At 43.9% G+C, this 16,427-nt stretch overlaps 1 protein-coding gene across 2 annotated transcripts in view; it reads left to right on the top strand.

Annotated features, from left to right (window-relative positions):
- The first annotated feature begins 2,135 nt into the window (after positions 1 to 2,135).
- The window catches only part of Utp14a (UTP14A, small subunit processome component), a 23,455-nt gene continuing 9,163 nt past the window's right edge, over positions 2,136 to 16,427 (top strand). For both annotated transcript variants that reach the window (XM_004634536.2, XM_023718883.1), the window contains exons 1-6: positions 2,136 to 2,264; positions 3,879 to 3,951; positions 4,763 to 4,833; positions 5,763 to 5,827; positions 7,872 to 8,014; positions 8,767 to 8,922. In XM_004634536.2, coding sequence (XP_004634593.1) covers positions 2,224 to 2,264; positions 3,879 to 3,951; positions 4,763 to 4,833; positions 5,763 to 5,827; positions 7,872 to 8,014; positions 8,767 to 8,922 — 549 coding nt within the window. In that variant the 5' untranslated portion in view covers positions 2,136 to 2,223. The remainder of the gene's footprint in view (positions 2,265 to 3,878; positions 3,952 to 4,762; positions 4,834 to 5,762; positions 5,828 to 7,871; positions 8,015 to 8,766; positions 8,923 to 16,427) is intronic.

The following is a 16,427-nucleotide window of genomic DNA, read 5'->3' as shown; positions in this document are numbered from 1 at the left end:
AAAAAAAAAAAAAAAAAAAAACCTTCATGCTCTTCATCAATATGCTACTACTTCATTGAAATTTCATACCTCTGATATAAAAAAATGACAACAGCAATGTAAAGGTAGGGAGACATTTGAGATCCACAAAGTGTTGACGAGGAACAAACCATGGAAATAACAACCATGGAACTCCCAGGGAGGCCTAATTTGACTTTCCGACTTCTGCCTTAACTGGTAGTTGATGAGCTAATCATAGAAATGGAAAACAGCAGAACACTCATGGAAACAAGCCTGTAAGACAAAAAGTATAGCTGGGAAACAATCAGAGATGCCTGTCTGGAGGCCAACAAACAGATCTGGGCTAGAAGTGGAGATTTTAGAGTTTGCAGGCTTAGTAAATGTGTGTGCAATAAGCAGGGGCCGAGAGCACAGTACTAGGGGGTATCATTATTCAGCGAGTAAGAACAAAGAAAGCAACCATCAAGAAGACTGGGGAAAATGCTCATGAAGCTAAAATACCAGAAGAGGGTGGTTGTGGAACCCAGAAGCAAGTTTTAACAAGTCAAAATTGTCTTTCATTCCACTAGAAAGCAAGCCCTTGACCTGATGTGGTGATGCAGACCTTGGTACCAGCAAACTGGGGAGGCTGAGCCAGGACGATCATCGAGAGGCTGAGAGCAGCCTTGGACTATACAGTAGTGAGTTCAACGCCATCTGGACTACATAGCAAGACCTTGCCTCAAAAACACAAAACAAGAAAACAAAAAATTAAACTCCTTGAAGCCATGAGGCATATCTGCTTTGTTCCAGTGTATGCCCAATGTCTAGAGTTTGGGCATATAATAGACCTGCAAGCATGGCAAGGTGCCAGGGGTTCAATCCCTGGGCCTGTCTTGCTGGCCCTGTCCCTGGGATGCGCTGAGATGGCAATTGAGACTGGGCATGGTGGCGCGCACCTGTAAACCCAGCTCTTGGGAGGCTGTAAACAGGCAGATCACTATGAGTTCAATCTAGCAGTGAGACCTTGAACACCTGTGGACCTTTCCCTAAAATACAAAAAAAAAAAAAAAAAAAAAAAAGACGACCAAAAGCATTTCCTTGAACAAAAATTTTAAAAACCAACTATCAAATATCACAAAAATTCTGGGAAGATGGAAAGAAGTCGCCATCTCCTCCAGAGCAAGTTCAGTAGACTAATGGAGCAAAACAAGATGGGAATGGCTTAAAATAATAGATGGCAAGAATGCTTCTGAGGGGCTGGGGAGATGGCTCAGTGGAATAAGCGCTTCCCTGGGAAGCACAAAGGCCTGAGTTCAATCCCTGGTTCGGCCAAAAGAATGCTTTTGAGTATTATTTTCTGCATTTTTGTTTTTGTTTTCAGAAAGGGTCTTGCTATATGTAGCCCAGGCTGCCCTTGAACTTGTGCTAACCCTCCTGCCTCAGCCTCCCACGTGCTGGGTTTCCAGCCTTGTGCCCCCCCATCCGGTTCTACTTTTTAAAACATAAAGAAACACTGGGTGAGCTGGGTAGTTCAGAAGTCCTGCCTGGCATGCATGAGGCCCTGTGTCCAATCTCTAGCACCACAAAGAAAAAAAACAGGAGAAATTTTTAAAAGTTTAGAGAGGTCTGGGGATTTAGCTCAGCGCAGGAACGCTTGCCTAGCAAGCAGGAAGCCCTTGGTTCCAGCCTCGGCACCAAACACCAACATAAACCCCAACTAAAAGTTACAAGAGGAGAGGAAGTGAAGCCACAGAGCCCATTCTTGGATGAAATCTTGCTATGGAGGAAGAGGAGCACAGAATTGTAATTAGAGGAAGCAACAATCCAAAGGGATTTTCCCTAAGATGGGAGGAAACCTGCTCCGTTCCCGAGTCACCTGGGCCCGCCCTGCGCGCCCTGGCTTACACCAGGCGGAGAAGGGAGATGGCCAGGGCTCCATCCCAACGCAGCGCCCAAGACCTGGGCTCCGGAAGCAGGGGTACAGGAACAGCCGAAGCCGGAGACTGAAGCCCGACAGCGGCTCGCCGGAGCCAGGCTGGGTGGGGACACCGAGCTCCGCCCGCCCAAGCCCGCCCCACAGCCGCGAGGCCCCGACCCACCTCGGTCGCCAGTTTCCACCCTCGTGGCACCAAGAGGAAGTGACGCCTTGAGCCGCATCCGATTGGCGAAAGCAGAACTCGTTTTGAGGCCGGCACGGAAATCGCTTTCCTTTCGGCTTCCGCTCTTGGCCCCATGTGAGCGATGAAGGCTGCCGAGCAGAGCGCGACCCGGGTGGCGGAGGGGTAAGGAGCCAAGGGGAGGGAGCTTCGGAGCCTCCGCGGGTCGAGTTCCCTGTTCGTTAGGGAATGGAAGACACTTTCCAGCCAAGGGCAGCCGCTCCTCTCACAAGACCCACTTACCCCTGGGATCCAGCATCTAAAGCCCTTTTCATCTCATTTGTCTGCGCGGCTTCTCAGCTTTTTAGCTGCCTGGGTCCTGAAGCTGGCTCTTACTCTCCGCAGCTAAGTTAATTTCACTTTCCTCGTCACGTGACTCCTCCTGTGCTTCCCTCCCCTCCCCCCTGCAGCCTGCTTTAACCCTCGCGTCGGCGGTGCGTGAGTTTACGGCACTCATCCACGACATTTTTGCAACACTCTGGTGTCTCATGTGCCCCTCCCCCACCGTGGGAACACTAAATGTCGTACGTTTGGTAATGTTTCACTCGCAAATACCCATATGTACTGTTACGTCATAGGACATCTGTTTCTGGGTAGCAGTCTCCTAGTTAAGCACCCACTTTGCCAATCATGTCCCTAGAAAAGGGTTTATTCTGTTGCTTCTAACCAATTCTCTCTTTCTCCATTCCTAAAAACACATTGTCAATATAACACTTGAGTGGGGTGCGCGCTTGTGAAGGTGTCTAACGTGTGGAGGATGCCTAGAAGTATTAATCATGAACTGCCTTACTTTCGGAGCCAGAAACAGTGTTTTGGCCATCTTTCCTAGGGGTGGCAAAATCCTGGTTAAGCACTGCTTGCTTTGCTTTTTGGGTGTTTTGCGTTGCGTGGTGTTGTTTGTTTGTTTTGGCGGAACCGGGGATTGAACTCAGGCCCTTGTTCTTGCCAGGGAAGCGCTTAATTTCACTGAGCCATCTCCCTGACCCCAAGCACTGCTTACTTTGGAGGGAATGCCTGACTTTAAATTGGTTTAAATGTAATGACGTAACAGATTTCCAAAGGCATTCATACTGCTTGGTTTGCACCTCTGTTGAAGGACAAGACTATTCCTTTGGCCAGGCATGGTGGTGCAAAATTCTTTCTTCAGCACTCCTGAGGCTGAAGCAGAAAGATTGCTGTGAGTTCTAGACCAGCCTGGGCTACAAAGTGAGCCCAAGGCCAGCCTGTACTGCATAGCGACACCCTGTTTAAAAATAAAATTTCAGCAGGTGGATATATGTTCACAATACCTAATACACTCAGTGTGGGAAGTTGATATGTATGGACAGCACATCTCAATCCTTTTAATTTTCCCTCCTATCTGTAGATTGAAATAGGGCACTTTTATATTGAGAACTAATGATAAAATATATTAGAGATTGTTTCAATAGGGTAAAAGTTATTTTATTTTTGTTTATATAATGTATTTAGTACAGGGTCTCACTACACAGATCTGACTCCTAGTGATCCTCCTGTTTTCACCCTCCCAAGCACTGGGATTACGCCACCATGCCCAGTCTCAATCTCCACTCAGTCTCAGTCACAGTCTCAGCCTGTTCCGGGGGCGGGGTCTTCATGGCACACCAGGGATTGAACCTGGGTCCTTGTGTCTGCTTAAGCAGGTGCTTTCATCCACTGAGCTATCTGGCCTGCCCTAAAGTTATTTTGAATGCTAATGTTTCTGTTACCTTTTTTAAACAGCCTTCTGGCTTTGAGCCAGCAGGAAGAACTAGTGGATTTGCCAAACCACGCGTTGAGTGCCAGTGAAGATGAGGTGCGTGATGACTGCTAACCTGCCATCAGAATTAGAGTAGAGAACACATTACTGCTAAGGAAACAGTTGGGAACACTGTACAATGTACTTGTAGTGGTTTCACAAGTAAATTACAATTACTTAATGTTTCATGTATAAGTGCCATCAAAGTTGAGAACTACATAAATTACCTTATCTTCAAGTTGCTTAGTTTATAACACCAAAACACATGTTCCTCATTATATTTCCCAAGTCTGAATTTATGTCAAAATTTGATTATCTGACGGCAATATGCATAGGTATTTTAAGCTAAATTTCAAATAGATACTATAGGAATTTTACATTTACTCCCCCAACGAAACAGCTTACATTTTTTTCTGAGTAGGCAGAGTATGCTCACAGACCACCTATTTTAACAAGCAGTTGGGGTTTATTTTGTTGTTGGCTTTTTTTTCCCTGGTGATTGCTGTTTTCCCCCTCAGAAAAGCTGCCTTGGTAATCATGGCTGTAACTTACACTATAGACCAGGGTTTCTGTGTCAGATCAAACTATTTATCCTATACAGAAGCATCATTGTAAATTCTTTTCTTCCACAAACAAGTTAGAAAGGAGGTGTGACTTTTAGCTCTAAAGTTGCTACCAATTTTTTTTTTCTTTAAAAGTGAGGGAGTTTGGATTTTAAAGTTCTTTAGTTTTGGACTTAGAATATTTGCACACAAAACTGCACCAGATTGCCGAGTAGAAGAACCAGGGTTTTCACATGGACCGAGGTTTCCATGTTGTCGTTTTCCTCCTGTCATCATTCTAATGGTTTTTCCTTTTTTATATCTAGGGGGACAGCGATGAGGAGAGAAAGCATCAAAAGCTTCTGGAATCAATCGGTTCTCTTGATGGAAAAAAGAGGTAACATTCCCATCAGCTTGGGCAGATTATCACTAGCTGACCCCGTGAGACTTCTCTGCAGTTAACATTTGTTGAGTGTCTAATGCAATAACCTTAATACCAGTGCCTAGAGTATAATAAGCTTTATATAATTGTTGTTAACTATCATTATCCTTATTGCGATTATTGTGTTAGGCCTTCACACATTGAACTCCGTATTTAATTCACACTTAAAAATGTTTTGAGCTGGACATGGTGGCACACACCTGCAATCCCAGCACTCAGGAGGCTGACACAAGAAGATCACTGTGAGCTTGAGGCCAGCCTGGGCTACCTAGCAAGAACTTATCTCAAAAAATAATAACAAAAATATTCTGAGGCATTAATTATGCATTATTTATCCCCATTAGAAAAGTTAATTCAACAGCAATTAACCACTGGGAAGAGAATATGCAATGTGTTAATTATTGAAACTGTCCTACCAATTTGATTTGAAACTGTCTCATTGCTATTTGTTTATCAATAAAATTATGGGGGAAAAAAGGACAGAGGCGAAGATTCCAAAAAAAAAAAAAAAAAAAAGACAAGTTAATTCAATTATTCCCAAAGTCACCCAGATCGTAAGAAACAGATCCAAGATTCAAATGCAGATGTTTTTTAGTCCAAATCCAATGTGTTCTATGTTATGGTTTCATTGTATTACCTTGTATTTGTGACAGGCTGATTCTATGTAGAGGAGATGAAGGTTAAACTGCCAAGTCCCTGTTAGGAATAGACTTACTGATTTATTGTGATAAAAGCCTGAGCCTAGAAGGACAATGTATGAAACCGAAGCCTTCTTTCAAGAGAGAAATACTTGTTTCCCCCACATCTGTTATATTAGCATTGGTGGTATAGTGGTGAGCATAGCTACCTTCCCACATCTGTTATATTGTTTTGCCCAATTTTAGGTGGAAATTGGCTGAGAGATCTGAGGCTTGTTTGAAGGTGTCAGAGTTCAATGTCTCTTCTGAAGGTAAGTTGCACAAAGCAAGGTACCTATACATGGCAGCTTATGGGTTCCAAAATCAAACTGCTTGGGCTAGGGATATCTCAACAGCGTAAGTGCCTGCTTGGCAAGTACAAGGTCCCAAGTTCAATCCCTGACGCCACAAAAAAACCAAAAAACAAAATCAAAACGCTCACCTCAGCCTCTAGAAACTGTTTTAATGTGATTATTGTTATACTATAAATGTTCACCTGTGAGTGTAGGTATAAAATGGTGTTCAGATACCCTTGTGTTTCTTCCATTTTTTTAGAAGGAAGCCTTAGAGGCTAAACTCAAACCCTTTATGGAGATGAATGAGATCCTTATGGGATAAAGGAACACAAATGAAAATAGTTGCCTCAGTCAGATGTGGTGATGCACACCTGTAATCCCAGCACTCTGGGAGGCTGAGGCAGGACGATCACAGGTTCAAACCCAGCCTGGGTAACTTGGAATTTAATGAGAACTTGTCTCAGAATAAAATGTTTTAAAGGGATGGTGATGTGGTTCAAAATCAAGGTCCTAGATTTAAGTCCAGTGCTGGGGGCGGGGAGTCAGCTGCCTCTCAGTCATACTATATGTCTGTATGGCTCTTTAATGATAGGTTTCTGAATTAAACACAGAAGGGCACTGACCTATGTCTCTAGCTTTTTGTTTTTACTTCAGGACAAGATCTTGCAAGTTCTCTAGGCTGGGCTCAACCTTGTGATCCTGCTGCCCTCGCCTCTGGAATAGCTGGGATTGCAGAGACATGTACCACTGTGCCCAACACAATTTCATTGTATCTCAGTTCTCATAACACCGAGTTGGGGCAGACAGATATTCTCATTACCAGGAGTTCAGAGAAGTCAGGTTACATATTCAAGGGGCTTCACCTAGAACAGTGGTGGCACACCTATGGCACGCATGCTACAGTGGGCTGTTTGTATCATTGAAAGCTCTGAAAGGTTTGCCATTGCTGATCTAGAGCAGTTTTTTTTAAAGTTTTGTTGGTTTCTTTGGTTTGTTTTTTTGAAATGGACCTCAGGTCTGTATAGTTTAGGCTGGCCTCCAACTTGCAGCGATCCTCCTGCCTCAGCCTGTAGAGTACTGTGATTATAGGGTGCACCACCATGCCCTGTTTAAGGATTAAGATTTTATTTGACACCTGAATGTTGGTTGTACACACCTATAACCCCAGTACTCTGGAGGCTGAGGCGTGAAGATCCAAGAATTTGAGACCAGCCTGGGCTATATGGTGAGTTCAAGGCAAGCCTGAACTATATAGTGAGACTCTGTCTCCAAACAACAAACAAAAGATGAGATGCTAAGGCTACAGTGAAGAGTAAGACATGGTCATGTGGGCCTTGCACTTGGCACAGGGTATGAGTATTGAAGCAGGATGGTACAGTCGGGACCATGGGGATGCTTTAGTTTGCTTGGTCATGAAAGGTCCCTGAAGAGGCAGAATTGAAGCTGAGATCTGAATGACAGGAAATGATGCAAAGATAAGAGAAAGAAATAAGGTCAAGGGAACTGCTGTGCAAAGACTTTCGGGAAGAAACACAGCCTGTTGAACACTGGGAAGAAATTCTGACTTGAATAGAGTATAACAGTGGTCTGAGGGTGGAGAGGTAGACAGAGACCAGATCCCATATCCGGTGTCATTTTGGTTGATGAGATTCCACATATACTAGGGAGCATTGGAAGGCTCTCAGAAGGACTGTGACATGCTATGATACACATTCTTTAAAAGATCACTTGGCTGCTATATGCACTCAGGAAATGAATTGTAACAAGGGGAGAGTGGAAGCAGAGAGACCAAGGGAAAAGCAAGTGACTAGAATTGGGGTGAATATTTTTTTCCTCTCTTCCATCCCCCAGCATATTTGGTGGTGGAGGAGAAAGACAGTATCAGGATTGAAGCAAGAGAATTAGTCCTGCTTCCCTGTACATTTGCTAATCAACAGCATTTTCTGAGGCCACTTCTGACTTAATATTGAGATATTTGCCTTACTTCTCAGTCTGACCAGAAAGTTTGGCCTTTCCTCAGGATCTGGAGAAAAGCTGCTCCTTTTGGATCTTCTTGAGCCCTCTAAAACTTCATCTTCATTGGCTGCTGTGAAAAAGCAACTGAGTAGAGTTAAATCCAAGAAGGCTGTGGAATTGCCTCTTAACAAAGAGGAGGTTGAAAGGGTAAGTGACTGAGGAGCAAGTTGTTAAAGGGAAAAAAGTGAATAGATGAGGGAAAATACTGTAATGCAAAAGAAGAGAAAAGGCCCAGAAAATGGGAGTAGGGAGAATTGTGCTTTCCTCCCTAAGGACAAGATTAAAAATAAGCTAGGAACAGCCACATATGGTGTTACATGCCTATAATTCCAGCACCCTGGAAGGCTGAGGCAGAAAGATCATGTCGCAAAATAAAAATAGATTAAAAAGAGCTGGAGATGTAGTTCAGTGTGAAGGCCCTCTGGGTTCAATTGCCAGTGCCACCACAAACAATAGGAATAAGAATAATAAAATGAGGGGCATTTGCAGTACTGAGAAGTGAGCAAGTTAACTGCTAGTGTCTTGGTGCTTTCTTGGGCTAAGAAACATTACCTCCTAAGGGCCAGCCAAATAGCTCAGTGGATTAAATCGTATGCCTGCATGTGCAGGGGCTAGGGGTTTGATCCCTGGGCCTGCCAGGCCAGCCCTGCCTCTGGGGTGCAACTGGGCGTGGTGCACGCACCTGTAATCCCAGCTCTTGGGAGGCTGTAAACAGGCGGATCACTACAAGTCCAATCTAGTAGACCCTGAACACCCTGTAGACCCTTCTCTAAAATACAAAAAAGGAAAAAGAAAGAAACATTGGCTCCTGATCTCTCCTGATCTCTTGATAGTCTTTTGAGTTTAACTCGTAATCTCATGGTCCCTTCCTTTTCTGTACTGTACTTTGCCTGCTTTAGATCCACAGAGAAGTAGCTTTCAATAAAACATCACAGACCCTCTCCAAGTGGGATCCGATCGTTGTGAAGAATCGGCAAGCAGAGCAGCTGGTGTTTCCCTTGGAGAAGGAGCAGCCAGACTTTGCCCCCATTGAACATGTGTTAAGTGGCTGGAAGGTGAGTATGACAAAATCAAAACAAACCTCAAAAGGTGAGATTGTAAAACTGGCAGGTTTCGGACCCTGTAACTCATTTGAATGAACTTGTTAAGCCTAAGTAACCACGTGAGATAGTTTAGCTTAGTTGTCAGATAGGGTGAAAGGCACTGCACACAATGATGCACACCTGGAATCCGAGCTCAATAAGAATAATAAAATGAGGGGCAGGGGCATTGCAAATTCAAGCCAAGCCAGGGCGATTTAGTGAGAACCTCTCAGATTTGGGTGGGTGGGGTGTCGGACAAGGCTACAACTCTGGTAAAGAGCCCTTACCTAATAGCATGTACAAGGCCCTGGGTTCAATCCTCAGTACTGCAGAAAAAGAAAAGAAAAACGTAGTATATCTTCATTGTCAAGCAATGGTCATTCCAGTAGCTGTATAGTCATTCCTTATTCAGTTACAGTATACAGTACTTGGCTATTTCTGAGGTTTTTGTTAACATCTGACTGCCAAGAGAGAAGCAGCATACTATTTTCTTTCTTATGCCCTTGTTTTGTTGTGTAGGCTGTTAGAGCCAAGGGCCTCACATGGCTAGGCAAGCACTCTACCATGGAGCTACATCCCCAGCCCAACTTACTCACTAGTTTTTTTGAAAAGCACTTCAGACCACATTGCAATCTTAAGAAAATCAGGAGCTTAGCATCATTAGTAGGGCCTTAATGAAGATACAGTCTGGAAACAAGCGCTTCGAAGTTGTCAGTGCCATGCAGTCTATAATAGGACACTCTGACATAAAGAAAAATAGTCCTCTCTGCTTTCTAAAAAAGCTAAGAATGAAAATGTCTCATCTGTTGGGAAGTTGAGCTAATTAAAGTTAATCAAATTAAAATTGCTTGCATGACAGCTAGAAATTGAGTAGTCACTTAGGGGGATGAGCTCTATTTTCTGATGTTGTTTTTGAAGTCGCTACCATTCTCTTTCTAGGATGCTTCCTTTTCCACATGAAAAAAGAGGTCAGGTATAAAGTGTGGCTGCAGAATGAAGGGAGACTTTAGGAAGAGGTAATAATACAACTTGCAGGTTTAAAAATAAAAAATATAGGCGATAAATAGTAGCAAGTCCAGCCACAGCCATCCCTATATACACATTTTTACCCCCATATGCATCCAGAAGTAACTATGTTTATGAACTGTTTATTGTTGTTATTGACTTAAGAGTTTTATTTATATATGCATGTTTGAGGGCTGAGGAGATAGCTCAATGGAATAAATGCTTGCCTGGCAAGCGCAAGGTCCTGAGTTCAATCCCTGGTATCACCGAAAGAAAAGCAGTATGTATGCATGTTTGCCTTGCTTTTCCAAATGACAGTAGTAATCTTGGAGACAGCTGCAAAACACTGAGTTGGTTGTGAAAGGCAACACAGTTGTCGAGGAGGTTGCACTGAGAATGACACAACCTCTTGTAGGCAGACTGGGGCCCACACGCCATACTTTGGGTATATTATGCTGCTCATTCACTCTGAGACTTACATATGAGAAATTTCACCAGTGTGGCCCAAAAGTATAAAACAGGCTAGTTCAGGAGGTGCAGTTTGGCTAGTAATGCTCAAGTCTTCTTACAGCTCAGTGCAAAGTAGCAAGGACTAGAATGCACTAGAATTTCTAGAGATTGAGAATCTGAAAAGAAATATAATTTCTAGGGCCGGGGAGATAGCTCAGCAGTTTAAGCACCTGCCTGGCAAGTGCAAGGTCCAGGGTTTGATACCAGGTACCACAAAAAAAGAAAAATATAATTTCTATAATTTGACCTGTGTCCTAAAATTTCATTTAAATGTAACCGAAAAGATTGAAATAGGCTAATGTGTGAGAAAGCACTTGTGAACTGCAAAGTGGTAGAAATGATGTAAGGTAACTACTTCCACCCTCCCTCTCCCCTGCAGTGTGAGTCAACACTGGCGTTTCCCAGTGTTCTCCTCTGAATCTTGGCACTTCAAGATGCCCTCAGGGCAGGTGGGGTGCCCATGGCTTAGTGCTGCAAGCCCTACCTGGAGATTAGAAAGTCACATGGCAGATTGGCATTATAGAGGCTGGAAACAGATTAAGTGAGGCATTTGTTGAACCTAAGCTGAGCCAAGGTGTACAGACGAATTTTATGAAGTAGAAAAGCTTACTTTTCAGAAGTGAGGTAAATTGTTATTAAGCTGATATCCACTCTTGTCTCTACCTTCTCATCTTCTTACCTGTTGAGGCTTCTGTCAAAAGGAATTAGTGACAGGCCTCCAAATTGGCACATCCCAAGCCCTCTTAATTTTCAGCTTGTATGGCAACACTCTTGGCACATCCAGTCTTAAGAACCCTCCTACTGGGCATGGAAGTGATGCCTGTGATTCCAGCCATTTGGAGACCTTGCAGGAAGATCACAACTACAAGGCCAGCCTGGGCAAGACCTTTAGTAAGACCCTGTTTCAAATTAAAAAAAAAAACAAAACAATATATATTTAAAAGGGCTGGGGCAGGTGCAGGGACCGGAGTTTGATAACCTGTATGCCATGCCGGCCCCAAAGACGTTGATTGAGACTGGGCATGGTGGTGTATGCCTACCAGCACTTGTGAGGCTGAAAACAGGAGGATCACTATGAGTCCGATCTGTGGAGTGAGACCCTATACTAAGTACATAAAAATAAATTAATTAAATTTTTTAAAAATAAAAGGGCTGGGGATGTACCTCAGTGGTAGAGTGCTTTTGTGTTCTGTAACATACTTTTGGTGCTTTCCTTATGTATTTAGTACAGGTTCTACAGGGTCTCACTACGTAGATCGGACTCGTAGTATTCCTCCTGTTTTCAGCCTCACCAGTGCTGCGATTGTAAGCGTGCTACCACATCCAGTCTCAATTGCTCTCTCAGGGTGCCCCGAGGTCGAGGGGGGCTGGCACAGCTCACTGGGGATCGAACCCCTGAACCTATTACTGCCTGAGCAGGTGCTTTAATTCACTGAGCTATCTGGCTGGCCCTATTCTGTGTGTGTGGCTGGCTCAGTACCCCCTGGGGATCGAACAGCAGTCCCCTGCACCTGCCTAAGCTTGCCTAAACAGGTGCTTTAGATCACTGAGCTGTCTCACAGGCCCTGAATTTTCTGTGTGTGTGTGTGTGTTTGAGACAGGGTGTCACAGGGTAGCTCAGGCTAGCCCTGAACTCCCTTTGTAGCCCAGGCTGGCTTCGAACTCACAACAATCTCCATACTGAGTGCCTAGATTACAGGCCAAGTGCCACCACACCCAGCCTCTTGGGGCTTTTTATTTCTGCTCTGTAAACTATGGCATTTTTGATTGGTTGATTTTGGTTTTGGGGTTTTTTCCTCCATAAGCTAGTTTATTTTCTTTAGAAAATAAGAAGTCCTCCTCTTTGCTTGTTTTTCCATACATAAGAATAAGTTACATGAGTGACAGAATCCTTCCCAATGGCATTTCAACAGTTCTGTTCGATCGTTTATTATCAGCAACCTATGTTTCATATGCCCAGGACAGCAATTCATATTAAGTGTCTCTCCAACTTCAGTTCCTTCTGCGATAGACGGTAATGTAAATGCTTCTCACTTACAGGCAGTTTCTACTTAGAGTTCTCCATTGTGTACTATGTCACCCGCATGTAGTTCTTCTGTGTGTGTGAGTATTCTGCTGCTATGACCGATCATCCCAACCCAGGTCCTACACTTCTGGAGAAATTGGTCCTAGATCCTAATAAAGCCAAAACTAGGGGCCGGGGAGATGGCTCAGTGGAATAAGTGCTTCCCTGGCAAGCACAGGGGCCTGAGTTCAATCCCTGGTTCCGCAAAAAAAAAGCCAAAACTGATAGAAAGTGTAGTGATCCAGATGATGGCAACCCCCACGCCGCAATGTCTGTCCCCTGCCAGCTCATACCAGCTTGCCTCACTTATACTGGCTCACTCCACAGGTACTTTTTAGCAAATATCATATACTGTGTAAACCTTTTCAGGAGATTTCGCTAGAAAGGCTCCTTTAAAAAGGAAGCAAAACTATAATGCCATTACCTCACCTAAACACAAGGATAATCCCTCATCAAATATGTAATCAGTGTCAGGTTTTTCTGTCTCAGAAAACTTTTGACTCCAAGCTCCCCTCAGTGACAGTATTCCCCACCTCACCTACACCCCACAGTGGTTCCCTACTCCCTGCTGTGCTGTCAGGTCAGGTCCTGCCACCTTACAAACTCAGCCAGGTAAAGGCTGCTCTTTAGGGACACACAAGTGGCCCGACATGGTCGATGGCCACCCTTGCCATGCATAGGCTGCTGGGTGTGTGCCTAGGGCCTCTCGGGGCTCTGCTTAATGATGGAAGACTGATCACCTCAGCAGCCCATGCTCCAGTGGGACATGCTGCTACAGTGCAGCCTCTGTGACTCTTGCTGACACATGGAGGCAGCCCTTTGCCCAAGAGGCTGAGTTCCTGGGCTAGTCACACAGCTAATCTTGATTTTTCACTTCTGTGCACTGGCTACACACTGCAACATTATATCAATGCAGGCTTTTGGATCTGCCTTCCAGGTCAGACAGTACCACAGGGAAGGACAGGGACCCAATAGCAATGCATGCTGCCCTTCCTGCTATTTACAGTCATTCACCTACTAAATCTAGCCAAACCCAAGTGGCTGAAGGGGGACCCTGTAATGTGCTACAGCGCTGTGTTTAGACCTGTGGAGGCTGTCCAGGTACTGATCAGAGCAAAGAAGGAGGGCAGGGAGCTACACAGGGACAACAGGGCCTACAAGGTGGGGGGAGGGCAAGTTCTATTCTTAATACCCAGAAAATGTAAAGGCCAGCTAGGACAGAGAACCGCAAAGCTACCAAGTCATCCAAAAGTTAAAGGGCAGAGCATGAGGGCTTCTGGGGAGATGCCAACCCTGGGGTAGCTGTTGGTGGCATTCCTCAAGGGCATGTGTTCTTCTAGGCCACATGTTGACTACACCTGTGGCCAGTAGCTACTTGTTGGCAATGTATCCCAAGTTCTGTACCTCAGGGTGCACCATCAGCCTGCAGAATCCTTGATGTTGATGTCCACACTCACGGATGAGCTCCGTGATGCATGGGGCTTCTGCCCCCCACTGTGGAGCAAGCAGGTCTCCCCTCATTCATTTTTCCTCACTTTATCTTCAGTTTGTGAGGCGGAATCAGGCATTTGCTTGTGGTACATTGTGGAGAGGAAAGTGCTTTGCTTTGGGGTCTACTGGGCTGCATGAGGGGAACCATCTGCTGGCACTCAAGGGAGCGGGTAGCAGGCTTGGGTCCCATTCAGCCCTGCACATCTAGGAGCCTCTGTTTTGTGGCATGGAGCTTCCAGGAGTGACATACTAGGCTTGCAGTTTACAACATGGACTCAACTGGCATGCCTGCTTTCCACTGGTCCCCAGTGAAGCGCAGCTAGCTTAGACTTTGCTTTTTTTGTGTGTTTTTGGTTTGTTTGGTTTTGGGCTTTTTTTTTTTTTTTTTTTTTTTTTTTTTTTTTTGGGGGTTTTTTTTTTTTTTTTTTTTTTTTTTGGGGTTTTTTTTTTTTTTTTTTTTTTTTGGTTTTGGGGGATTTTTTTGTTTTGTTTTGTTTTTTGGTGGAACTGGGGATTGAACTCAGGCCCTTTCGCTTGCCAGGGAAGCACTTATTCCACTGAGCCATCTCCCCGGCCCCTACAGCCTAGACTTTGTGGCTCACTCTCTCACTTCTTTCCCTCCATCACTGTGGTCCACCTTTGGGGTCTTGGTTAGAGAAACTGTTCTTTTTCCCAGTGTCTTTCACCACAGTGTTGTTGCTGAGAGTAGATACCCACCCTAGGGCATCGTTCTGCTCCTCACACTTGGTCTTCATTTCTGCTGCCATCACTTCATTGTCATCTGTCAGCTCCACAGCAGGAAGTCAACATTGCTGAGTACTATGTCAACTGACTAACAGGCATCCCCTGAGTCTCCCTATGTACCTTAAATTTAGCACAGTCCAAACTGAGGTTCACATTTCCTTTTCCAAAACTCCCTAAACTATACTGCCACTGTCCTTTTATGACTCAGGTAATTGTTTAACTCCTTTTCTGATATGTTTTACTTATACTCATTTCTATTTGGATTTTATTTCCCCTCCTAAAAGAACTATACTTGGTTCTCAAAGCCTAATTCAAAAAGTCACTTCTTTCCCCAACTCATCCACCTACCTCCTAACCAGAAATAATCGTCCTCTTTCCTTAAAATATTAACCTGTTACATTATTAGGAGCATATGTGTTTGTATGCTCTGAAAGGCTGTGAGCTCTATGAGGACAGGAACTATCTTAGTTGTATATTCATAGTACCCCATATAGGTGCCTGGAATGTAGCTGCAATTGGTAAATGTTGGTGAATTGAATTGAATTGAATTGAATTGAATTGAATTGAATTGAATTGAATTGAATTGAATTGAGGTCACAACATTGTAATATAAATCACTTTGTAGCATGTGATTGGTCACTACTATAAATAACTAAAAATGGAAGAATGCACACCTTCACTGTTCAGTAGACTAGGTTTATGGCTAAATCAATAGCATCGTGTACATGTGATGATTTGTGTTTATATGTTTGTCCAGATATTTTAAGCTTAATACTGACTGTAATGTATATGGCTTGAAGAAACACATATGATACAAGGTTTGAAATTGGTTCTGTTGCCCTAAGCTGTCTTTGTGACGTACCAGGGTAGACCATTGCATGATCAGCCTTATAGCCATTCTCACACTGTCAGTCAAGCAGCAAATGGGGTCTTTTGTTGACATGTGAAATGGCTGGTGTACAGTTCATTCATTTTGTATATAAAGGTACTACCTGCCATGCAAAATTAAGTGAAAACTGAGGAATTGGAGCCAAAGTTAGAAAAGAGTACTCAAGTTTGGGGGGAGTTGCATATCTAAATTTTTATTGGCATATGTTTGTGATATATAATAATTTCAGTCATCTTGGGGAAGAGTAGTTAAATTTGAACTGTCAGGAAGCAAGCTTATTACAGATAGTGATATCTTTTTAAGGTAGTGTCCTTTTTGTGTTTAACAAATTTAAACACACTGTCATAAACTAAATTCATAGAATGTGCCTAAGAATGTCATGTTTTTCCTTTTATCAGTAATTAATGTTGGGCTGGGTAGATAGCTCAGTGGTCTAAGCGCCACCGCATGCCGTGCTGGCTCTGGAACCCTGGGCACAGTGGCACACGCCTGTAATCCCAGTGCTAGGGAGCCTGAAACAAAGGTCACTATGAGTCTGAGCTGCATAGTGAGACCCTGTACCAAATAAATAAATAAATAAAGTTATCAAGAACATACATCTAGCATGATTTGCAACAGTTGGATGTGGTTTTTAAAAGTTGAGCTCCCCCCTGCATCATTCTACAGATTTGTTTGTTTTCTTTTTATACTATCAGTGGTAAATAAATAATGCTTAAGATCTGATCTCGGGGGCCTGGCCTTAGCTCAGTTGTTTAAGTGGCTGCTTCCACAAAG

Source organism: Octodon degus, unplaced genomic scaffold, assembly GCF_000260255.1.
Source record: "Octodon degus isolate 3935 unplaced genomic scaffold, OctDeg1.0 scaffold00063, whole genome shotgun sequence".
In the NCBI taxonomy this organism is placed as follows: Eukaryota; Metazoa; Chordata; class Mammalia; order Rodentia; family Octodontidae; genus Octodon; species Octodon degus.
The sequence above is the reverse complement of the archived record's forward strand: the minus strand, read 5'-3'. Positions and strand labels throughout refer to the sequence as shown.